This window comes from Lathyrus oleraceus, chromosome 3 (genome assembly GCF_024323335.1).
Source record: "Lathyrus oleraceus cultivar Zhongwan6 chromosome 3, CAAS_Psat_ZW6_1.0, whole genome shotgun sequence".
Lineage (NCBI taxonomy): Eukaryota > Viridiplantae > Streptophyta > Magnoliopsida > Fabales > Fabaceae > Lathyrus > Lathyrus oleraceus.
In genome coordinates this window covers 466,546,540-466,558,422 of record NC_066581.1, presented here as the reverse complement: position 1 = coordinate 466,558,422, position 11,883 = coordinate 466,546,540, and the positions used below count along the sequence as shown (strand labels likewise).

The window sequence follows — 11,883 nt, the reverse complement described above, 5'->3', positions numbered from 1 at the left end:
TAGAAGCTTTAAAAGTTGTTGACCCGTTTAAGGTCAAGGTGGTCTCTATGGATTGATCTTCTTATTCTACTTAGCTATTTTGTTTGTTTTATTTGTTATGTGTTTTATCTCTGTATCTTATATTTATTTGTAATAAAGAGTTCATTATTTGTTTTCTCTTTTAATCTTTCTTGGTTCTCTTACTGACTGATTTATAAGCATAATAATATCCTGAAAGATATCAAAGGAAATTTGTGACTATTGGAAAAGAAATGGAAACTTTATTCATAAGAAATTACAAGATCAGTTCCTAAACACTATCTTCTTGGTCTTTTGTTCCCTTGTAAGTCTCTAGAAAAGTCTTATAGTCTTCATCCCACTCGACATCTACTTCTGGAATCTTGTTATTCTCAATAACACCACCAGGTGTGCTTTCTTCACCTGTTGGTGTAGCTCTCAGAGTCTTTGCAAATTCCTCAAACTTCTTCTTCTTTTTCTCTTCTCTCACATCCTTTCTCATCATATTGCAAATTTCTTTTGCAAAATCTTTTTTATTTGCCTTGAATGTCCTCTTCTTACCTATTCTTGTGACTCTCTAGAGTCGTGTGTTTTGGTGTTGCTTCTGCATCTATTTTTATAGGGGTTTGGTTAAAATATCCTCTATCTTGAAGACCGTGTCTTTGAGTCTTGTGAATCTAAACTTATTGTTTCTTGGAAACCATGTTGTCAGTGTCTACCTTTGACCATCTTGAATATTAGACTAAGGGGGAGCTTACAAACCTCAAACTCGGATGTTGTCAAGTTAGTTAAAACTGACCAACCCTTGTTCTTAAGTACATTTGTTTGTCATCATCAAAAAGGGGAGATTGTTGGAACAATATTGTTCATATCTCTTAACTTTCAATGATAACAAAGTATTTAAAGAAAAAATGTGTATGCTAACATTTGTTTAAGTGTGCAGGATCACAAGAATATAATTAATCCTAATTGAAAGTATATGTGCTGAAGTAATATTAGTCTAATTTTGATTGATGACTCTGAAGGCTTGAAGAGCATCTGATCCGTACATTGTACCAAAGTATACTTATCCTATAAAAGCCCCATATTTCTGGACAGAATCAACTAGGGTTTCATTTTGTAAGGCTTAAGGAATGGTGATGTGAGCTCTTGAGTATGTTCTGCCTTTTGGGAGATACCTAGTATTTAAAAAGGAGTTATGAATAATTCCATTATTAAATGGATAATGCTTCAAACCATATACATTATCCAACGTCTCTATTGACATGCTTCTTCACTAAGTTTGCTCTTGTGTTCAAACTCTCCAACGACTCTTTCTCTACCTCTATAAAAGGAAGCTAAGGATTTGAAGAAATGGTACAACAACACAATACGTTATCTTGAGCATAATTCTGAGTTTTCATTTGTAACTATTATTGCATAAGATCGTAAGATTTCTTATCTTTGTTTATCTTAGAAACCTTAAGAGGCTAAGAACCTTTATGGTTATCGTACAACTGCTATAATTTTGATTGTGTATCTAAGTATAGTGGTTAACATTTTTACTAAATAATTTGTTTAAAGTTAAGGAAGTCTCTTGCCTACGTGCTTGAGCAAGGAATTCTCTTGTTTATATACTTGAGCAAGGAAGTCTCTTTCTAGGTTGATTGAGCAGAAGTATCTTGCAAGGTTGCTTGAGCAGAAGTCTCTTTCTAGGTTTATTGAGCATTGAAGTGTCTTGCAAGTGTGCTTGAGAATTTTGTAACTTGTTTGGTTATAGTGAAAATCTCTTGTTGGGGCAAGGGGATTGGATTACTCTCAATTGAGGAGAGGAACTAGGATAATCTTTTTGTATTGCTAGCATTTACTTTTGAACACTTTATTTTCGCTGATGCGACTAGTTATGATATCATACTCTAAACGTGATTCAGATTCTAATGTTCTTATATTAGAAGTGAAATGAATTTTTGTCATACACAATTCAGGCCCCCCGATGCGGTATAACTGCAAGTGCACAAATATATCACGATAATAATAAAAGATACCGATCCCATAGAGACATTGTCGTCAACCAAGCCGTTATCCACTATTGCTATGTAAATCTAAGGCTAACTAAAAAGGGATTTTCAAAAGAAAGTTTAAAAATAATTAGATTTGGAAGATTGAATAATAACAAGGCAAGGATATGATTTCCTATGTACCTCGGGAGTCATATGAATTACGACACTTTGTTTTGGTTTTAAAATACTTTTTGGGAGGAAATACTAGTTTAAAAATACTAGCCTCACACCATCGCGCTATTGGCTCGTGTTATATTTCAGAACCATAAATGTCAGGTTGTCGCTCCACACGTACAGTTTTCGAAATACTTTTTGAAAACTATTATTTCCTAATTAATGTCTAAAGCATTGTCCTTATTTTTAGAAATTTAAAGATCCGGTTTTTATTGGTCAGGTACTGATCTTGCACTGCTGTATTTTTGATTGGTACTAGAGTGTTTTAAAATGGAAGATGCATAAAATAAATCAAGCACCGGTCTCACACTGTCGTGTTGTTGTTCGGTACCTATACAGTTTCAAATTACATATGTAGAAAATTTATTGGTCTCACACTGTCATGCTATTGACCGGTATTAAACGTTCTCACTTTCATGCAAAATATTTTGAATATTAAATCTTAAAAACTAGAACCATAAAAATATCAAAGGTTAAAATTTAATGCCATAATAGTTCACCGAGTCCCGTCGGAACTACAATCCTCACATCCTGAACTCTAGAAATTTAGTCTGACATGGATGCATAAATAAACAAGCAATTATAGGTTTTTAAATTAAACAAAGACATAGTAAAGGGTTTAAAATAATTCAAGGCAATGGTTGTAGCTGAATTTAAAGGAGAGCAACAAAAACTCAGAACAATAACAACAATGACATAATTCATAAAGTGAATTGTAAATGGCGGAGAGTATGTGTTGCAGAATTATAAATGGCGGAAAATATAGGCAGAAAAATAATTATAATAACTTAAATGAACCTGAAAATAAACTGGAAAGTAAAACTGAACCGAATAACTAAGAAATGATGGCAAGATTGTTTTATCCAAGCGTTATACAATGAATACCTAAAAACACTAAGGTGGTTGGTTACACAGAGGGAATGTATTAGCACCAAAAGTGTCCTAGGTACTCCTAGGGAGCCCTTTTTATGTGTAAGTGTTTTAGTTGAAAAGATGTTTGCTAAAAAATAGAATGAGGGGATGAGAAGAGAATTAATTATTTACATTTTTTGTGTTTGACAAGACCTTCAGTCTTATGCCTACGTACCAAAATAAAAATGAGGGATCAAAACCTCGTAGTTTATGGTAAAAATTTCAAAGATGGGTGGATTGATTTTCACAAAAGGTTAAAGATATTTTGTTATCAAAAGGAGAATACTCAACCAAACATCCACCTATAATGAGGGCTTTACAATATTTAAGAGGGAGGGCTCCGACTTGGATTCAACCAACAAGTATGCCACTAACCCCTAATGAATGGAAAGACTTATAATCAATATATCATGGAATGGGAGAATTATATCTCAACCAAAGATAACTAAAATCTAAATGCTTTCTTTTAAAAAGTTTAAAAGCAAAAGGCACAAAATGGAAAAAAGGATTATATGAGGTTGTTAGTTATTTTTGTCTTTTTTGAAATTAAAGTCAATATGATTAAGTTTATATACAAGTTTGATTTAAGAAAATGTTTGAAAATGAATGACATAGGGCCAAAGTTTCTACTCATTAAAACAAGTCTAAGTTGAAAACACCAAACAAAGAAGACTTTGAAATGAGGGAGTGGTTTTGAAATTAAAGAAGGAAAGGAAGAGATGAAGGGACTATCCTAGACAAAATTTAAAATTTTAGAGTTGAAAAGATCTGATCAATGGAATGCAATCCACAAGATAAGAATGTCAGATAGAAACACATTTCCTTTGGACTATTGAGCAAGCAACAAGCACAACCATCTAGGCAATTAATATGAATACCAAAGGCATCAAATAAAGATAGCCAAAACATCCAAGCAAACACTCCATAAGAAAGTAGTCTTCAAGGTCTTAATATGTATTAGATGAACTACTCCTTGTGGTAAACTCATAGAAACAATCATCAGATATAAACAATAATATCAAGATAACAACTTAAGCATAGAGACAAAGTAACAGATAAAACAATATAATTCCAAAGGCTTGTATCATATGAATGGAATTAGCCAAGATAACTTAGTCTTAAATAATGGAATTGGCCAAGTCCTTTTCACAACTCAGAGATGTTACCCACTCTAAGTCCAAAAGTTAAGATCAAGTCAAGATAGAAGTTCAACAGTCCACCAATTTTTTTTAGGTTTTGTTATTATTAGGTATTTTAAGGTCCTATGACCACAAGCCAAATAAAATCACAAGCACAATATAATACAAGCACAAATTATGGCTCAAGTGAGCAAAAATAAAAGTGTCTGAAACATAAACAAATTGCATGAAATGTAAATGACACTGAATAATAAAGTGCTAGAATTTAAATTACATTAAAGTAAACGACATTAAAAATAAAGTCAATACAAAGAAATGTTAGTGAAATGTTAGTGGAAGAAGCAGTTCTTTAACTCATTCTTTAGAGAACACTCAAACATCCACTCACAAGCATGAAGATATGAACCAAGACATCATCCATGAGAAGGGCTCCAACTTGGATAAATCAACAAGTATGCCACTAGCTCTCACAAAAGGAAAAAAGTTTAAATCTTCACACAATACCAAGAGGAATGGGAGACTTACAATCTCACCTACAAAAATGCTATGCCTTTGGGACAAATTTAGCTCTATGTTAAGCAATCGTAATTGGACTTATGTAGAAGTCACAACTATATGAGACCGAACAATAATAATATTGGTGTTAATGCATGCTAGAGACATGGTGTAACACCCCATTTTTTTAGATATTTTATTATATTTTAATTGTTTGAATTATAGATTTTGATAATTTATTTTATGGCTGGGTGTTGGTGGAGTATGTATCCTTAAGTTAGGGGTATAAAGGGATGATAAAAGTAAGTAGAATAATTTAGAATTGTTTTGATAATTAAAAATAATATTTTATTTATTTTTATTATATTAATTAGTGAAGATAGAATAATTGGGCCAAATATGAGAAATTGAGAAAGTTAGTGGAAAGAAGGAATATAGATAAGTAAGTTTGGGCCAAGTTGGTGATTTGGAAAACTTTACCCTAAAAATAAGGAATATGAGAAACCTAGGTTTAGGGATATTTTCATAGTAAGTGACATTTGAGAAAAAGGAGAAAATAGGCAATAGAAAAGATGATCAAGGGAAGAGAGTGAAGGTTTTAATTCAGAATTTTTTAATGGAATTCAGGTAAGGGTGGGAACTTGTTCCAATAATAATGGGTATGATAGAAGAGTAGAATGGAGGAACCTCTCACCTCCTTAGGGTTGAGTGTTTTGATTCATAATTTTGAATTTGGATGCTATGATGGTTGTTATATGGTGATTATATGATGAATTTCGTGTTCCTAATATGCATGTAATTTTCTATTTTTATGATTGAACATATATCCATCATTGTTGCAATTTCGAAGGTTTTAGGCATAGTCTTAAAATTGTGATTAAATGATTTAATTATGTTAAAAATGTAAATTAACTTTAGATATTTAGAGTATTGCATGGGTTGTAATTTTATGAGCGTTTGGCTTTTTACGGAATCGAAATCGGAGGTTCGGAAGACCTCCAACGATTCTATCCGTCACGACCGCGCTTAGCGCGAGAGCCTTTTTTTATGTTTTCCAGTCGAAATCGTTTTGGCCATAATTTTTGATTCGTAAGTCCAAATTGAGTGCCGTTTGAAGTGTTGGATATCGGAAATAGAGGGATATAACTTTGTTTTAGGGATAAAATGATTTTGGTGATTATTTCATGGATGTTTTTGGGGTTGAAGAATATGAAAATTGTGTTGGAAATTTTAGAAAACAACAACTTTTTAGTAACGACTTCGTGCACGGTTTTGATCATTACTTTTAACTCGTGAATCATTTTGGGTTTGGGTTTGAAACATTAGAAATCTGAACCAAATAGATACAATGTGATGGTGATAAGTGAATTGATTGAGTATTATTCCTATGCATACTGTGTTGGTGAAGTTTTTGTTCATACGTTCGGTTAATGAGTTGTTGACACAGCCCGACGATTTTGGACATAACTTTTATTTCGTTAGTCCAATTTTGATGACGTTTGAAGTGTTAGAAAGCTAACGCTCAGACCTATAATATGGTAGTGATTGTTGCGAGGTTTTAATAATATTAACATTCCAACTATGTTAATAAATGTATTGATTTATACATTTGGTTGATGAATCGTTGCATTGTTGTAATATCATGGTATGATAATTATGTTGTTATGTCGATGATGTTAAGATGTTGACGTGTTACTCCTGTTTATTGATATTATTCATGTGGTAACATGAATTGGTTATTTCATGATGAATAGTATGATGCATAAATGATGATATGTGTGTGGGGATCCTTTAGGTGAACCTTGTTGTGTTAATGCATGTTATTTGAGAGTCATGCATCTTGGCGTACGTGCTTCGATCCAATTTTGGTGAGCCTCGATTCTATCATGATGGATCGGGTGCGAGTAGCTAATTCTTATTATGATGGATTAGTGAAGTGTTACCTATGTTGATGGTAAAGAGTTTTTGTGAGCCTCGATTCCATTGTGACGGATCGAGTGCGAGTAGCTAATTCCTATTAAGGGGATTAGTGAAGTGTTACCTATGGTGATGGTAGAAATTTTGGTGTGCTCCGGTTCCAAGAGGGAATCGATCCTATGGCGGGGATCAAGGAGTGAGATGAACCTGGGTGTTCATATTTGGTACCATGTGCATGTCGAGTCAATGTTGAGTACATGCGTAAGTGTTGCATTTGTATTCGTTGTTATTGATGTGTTGTTGGATGAGGTGCTATGGCATATGATGTTAATGATAATTAAGATATGATTTTGTATGATGTTGATGATAATTGAGATGTTGTCGTGTATATTGTTGATTATAATTTGGATGTAAGAATGTGATATATTATTGTGCATGATTGTGTAGATGTTATACTTTATTCTTTATTCTATATCATTATTATTGAAATGAATTATCACCCCTTCTGTTTGAATGTTGCCTTTACATGGACATCATGCAGATACTCAAGAGTAGTACTGCTTAAGTAAGTGGAAGATAGCTCTTGGATTACTTCTTTATTTTGTCTATTTTACTAGTGATACCTTGCTCTGATCATGCATCATTGGCTTGAGTTAAATGCTTATTTTATTCCTTATCTCTGATTACGTTGAAGTCATAAGACTAGTTTTGATGTTGAGAATTCTTAAGATGTTGAGTTTATTGATTACAACTCTCTTATTTTGTTAATACAGTTCAGGTTGAGACTAGATGTTATTACTTGCTCTATCTTCCATAAATGTGATGATAATTCCGCTGCAATGATACTTTAAAATGGAAGTGAGTGTGCGATGACATGTTATGAATGTCTTATCATATGAATATATATTGTTGATCAAATGAGATGGATGTCGTGTAAACATCCCAAGTATGATTCATATAAGTTGGATGTTGTGTAAACATCCTTATTACAAATGTGTGTATTGAAATTTACTGTTGAAACATGTGTTACGGAGCAGGTCATATGTGTTATGAAGGTGTGACACCATACATGGTTTTATTTTATATTTAATTTACACGATAAATTATGTGCGGGATTTAGGGTGTTACATTAGTGGTATCAGAGCAGGTCGGTCCGTCCGGCCATATTGTTTAATTATGTTTGTTCCCTAGTATGCGACATATGTGTGAGAACACTATCGATGCTTGTTTTGTTTTCCATTTGCAGGTTGTGAATGAAACAAGTGGGGGAGAAGTGTATGCTTTTCTTGGATGTTCCAACTATATAGAGCTTGGACATCATGTTGCTGCATGCAAGAGTGCAATGTTAGCTAGTTAACCTATTTTGAGAATGTTGTGCTTTTCTGAACCCAAGGAGAGGTCAGATTCGAGGATGGTGTCGGTTAGCAAAATGGTGTGATCCTTGAGGGAATACGGCCAGGTGTTCTCGTTGGTCACTTCCTTGTAAGGGGGAAGGTGATGTTTTGGCCAGAGATAAGCCAGTGGTGTGTTGAGTATCGTGACGTGTTCCCTGAGGATGTGTATGGTTTGTATTTTGTTGGAATAAGTTGACGTTATTCTTGGAATGAATTGGTTGGACTTAAACCACGTGCTTACCTATTGTTTTGATAAGTTGGTGCACTGTGCCGCTGATTGCAAGAGCTCAAGCGATGTTAAAGTTGTGTTGTTCATAACACTGAAGTTGTTGTGGATTCGAGATTCTTGTTTGCCGGTAAAGTTGGGAAGTATTTAGGGAAAGCGATCAGGTATTGTTAATGTTGTTTCTCAGAGAGTAGAGAGTGATGTGACAACTAATGTTATGCTAGATGTGTGTGATTCTTGATGTTTTCCTAAAGATATTTACAACTTGCCTTCAGAGCGTGAATTTGAATTCGATGGAGGTGAAGAGTTGATGTTTGTATCAGCTAAGCAAGTGAGAGAGTCTATGAAGGATATGGCACAAGTGTTTGTGATGTTAGCTTCATTGGAAGCTAGAGGAAAGGGAGTAGTTTGGGATCTTCCTGGAGTGTGTGAATTTCCTAAAAGTGTTTCCTGAAGACATCAATGATTTGCCTCCATAACACGAAGTGGATTTTTATATAGACATAGTACCTGTTACTAGTCCGGTGTCGATGGCTCCTTATAGTGTGTCTGCTTTAGAGTTGGGGAAATTGAAGAAGCAACTATAACATTTGCTTGAGAAAAAGTTTGTTCAACCAAGTGTTTCTCTATGGGGTGTGTCGGTGTTGTTAGTGAAGAAGAGGGACGGTAGTATGAGGCTATGAGTGATCTGAGAATTGTATTGTAGGCATTGAAAGAGAACCATTTGTATGTAAAGTTTTTCCAAGTGCGAATTATGGTTAAATAAAGTGAGTTTCCTTAGTCATGTGATTTTAGTGGTGGTATAGTTGTGGATCTATCGAAGATAGATGTCACGTTACAATGGGATACTCTGAAGTTTTCCACTGAGATTAGAAGTTTTTCTTGGATTAACTGGTTACTACAGGAAGTTCATTAAATATTTTTCAAATTTAGCATTGACGTTAACTCAGTTGACTCGAAAGGGTTAAGCCTAAGTTGAGATGTGCATTGTGAAAAGAGTTTCCAAGAACTCAAAAAGAAGTTGATGTCTGCTCCAATTTTGATTTTGAAGAATCCAAGTGAGTCCTTTGTTGTATATTATGATGCTTCGAAGATGGGTCTGGGAGGTGTGTTGATGTAAAATGTTCAGGTTATGGCTTATGCTTAGAGACAGTTGAGATTTCATGAAAGGAATTACCCTATGCATGATCTTGAGTTGACAACAATGGTATTCATGTTGAAGATTTGGAGGCACTACCCATTTGGCTCCAAATTTGGAGTGTTCAGTGATCAAAAGTGTTTGAAATATTTATTTCATGAGGAGAGTCGAATATGAGGCATGGGAGATGGCTTGAACTTCTGAAAGGTTATGATTTTAATTTAAGTTACCATCCGGGTAAATTTAATGTTATAGTTGATGCGATGAGTAAGAAGTATTTATATAGGTCGATGCTTATGGCTAGAGAGTTAGAATTGAGAAATTCAAAGATATAAGTTAGTGGGTGGAGAAACTCCTAACATTGTGAAGTTGGGTATGATGAATCTGACGAGTGGTATCCTTGAAGAGATCGGAGAAGGTTAGAGATCTAATTTTAAGTTTGATAGATCGTCTCACATTAATCGACCAAGGTAATGGATGTGATTTCTGAGTTGATGAAAATGGTATGATGATGTTTAGAGATGGAATTTTTGTTTCTGATGTACCCGAACTTAGGAGGAGTATTCTTGAGGAGGGTCACAGAAGTGGATTGAGTATTCATCCTGGTGTTATGAATATGTATCAATATTTGAATATGTTTTGGTGGCCACGAATGAAGAAAGAGGTTGCCGAATTTGTGTATGCTTCTTTGACCTGTCAAAAGTCAAAGATCGAACATCAGAAGCTGTTGGGTATGATGCAACCATTGAATATTCCATAGTGGAAATGGGATAGTATTTCCATGGATTTTGTAACAGATTTACCGAAGACTTCAAAGGGATGTGATTCAATTTGGGTGATTGTGGATAGATTGACCAAATCGGCTCATTTTGTATCTATGAGGATTAATTATCCTTTGCAGAAGTTGGGTGAATTGTATATTGATGAGATTGTGACGCTGCATGGTAATCCTTCAAGTGTTGTGTCAGATAGAGATCTGATACTTACATCGAGGTTCAGGGAGAGTCTGCAGGGTACTTTGGGTACTAAGCTGAAGTTTAGTTATTCTTATCTTACGTAGACAGACGGTCAAATAGAGAGGACTATCCAGTCTTCAGAGATCTTGTTGAGGGCTTGTGTGCTAGAATAATGAGGTACTTAGGATATCTACTTGTCGTTGATTGAGTTTACCTATAACAACATTTTCTATTCTAGTATCAGAATGGACCATATGAGGCGTTGTATGGTAGGAGGTGTAGAACTTATTTGTATTGGTATGAGTCAGGCGAGAGTATTGTGCTCGGACCTGAGATTGTTCACTTGACGACTGAAAAGATCAAGATGATCCAAGAAATGATGAAAGCGTCGCAGAGTCGTCAGAAAAGTTACCATGACAAGAGGAGGAAAGCCCTTGAGTTCTAGGAGGGAGATCACATTTTTTTGAGAGTTACGCATGTAACTGGTGTTGGTCGAGCTTTAAGGTCTCAAAAGATCACACCACATTTTGTTGGTTCGTACCAGATTTTACAAAGGATATGAGAGATGGCCTATCTAGTTGATTTGTCACCGCCGCTTGCTAATCTTCATGATGTGTTTCATGTATCTCAGTTGAGGAGATATATTTCGGATCCATCTCATGTGATCCAGGTGGATGATGTGCAGGTCGGAGATAATCTGATTGTTGATGTATCACCCGTGTGGATAGAGGATTGGGATATGAAGCAGATGTATGGTAAAGAGATTGCCTTAGTGAAGGTATTTTGTGGTAGACCAACTGATAGGAGTATTACTTGGGAGCGTGAGAAGCAGCTGAGGGAGTCGTATCTGAATCTATTTTCCTCAGGTAATTTTCAAGGGCGAACATTTCTTAAGTGAGGGAGAGTTGTAACACCCCATTTTCTTTTAGATATTTTATTATATTTTAATTGTTTGAATTATGGATTTTGATGATTTATTTTATAGCCGGGTGTTGGCGGAGTATGTATCCGTGAGTTAGGGGTATAAAGGGATGATAAAAGTAAGTAGAATAATTTAGAATTGTTTTGATAATTAAAAATAATTTTTTATTTATTTTTATTATATTAATTAGCGAAGATAGTATAATTGAGCCGAATATGAGAATTGAGAAAGTTACTGGGAAGAAGGAATATAAGATAATTAAGTTTGGGCCAAGTTGGTGATTTGGAAAACTTTACCATAAAAATAAGGAGTATGAGAAACCTAGGTTTAGGGAGATTTTCACAGTAAGTGACATTTGAGAAAAAGGATAAAAGAGGTAATAGGAAAGGTGATTAAGGGAAGAGAGTGAAAGTTTCAATTCAGAATTTTTGCAAGGAATTCAGGAAAGGGTGCGAACTTGTTCAAATAGTAATTGGTATGATAGAAGGGTACAATGGAGGAACCTTTAACCTCCTTAGGGTTGAGTGTTTTGATTCATAATTTTGAATTTGGATGCTATGATGGTTGTTATATG

The 11,883-nt window shown here is 34.6% G+C and overlaps 1 protein-coding gene across 1 annotated transcript; it reads left to right on the top strand.

The window, feature by feature from the left end:
• Positions 1–10,952: 10,952 nt before the first annotated feature.
• On the top strand, positions 10,953–11,590 carry LOC127131676 (uncharacterized). Its single transcript, XM_051060588.1, has 3 exons — positions 10,953–11,253; positions 11,373–11,397; positions 11,500–11,590. The coding sequence occupies exons 1-3, from the start codon at positions 10,953–10,955 to the stop codon at positions 11,588–11,590; spliced, it is 417 nt and encodes a 138-aa protein (XP_050916545.1).
• Positions 11,591–11,883: the final 293 nt, after the last annotated feature.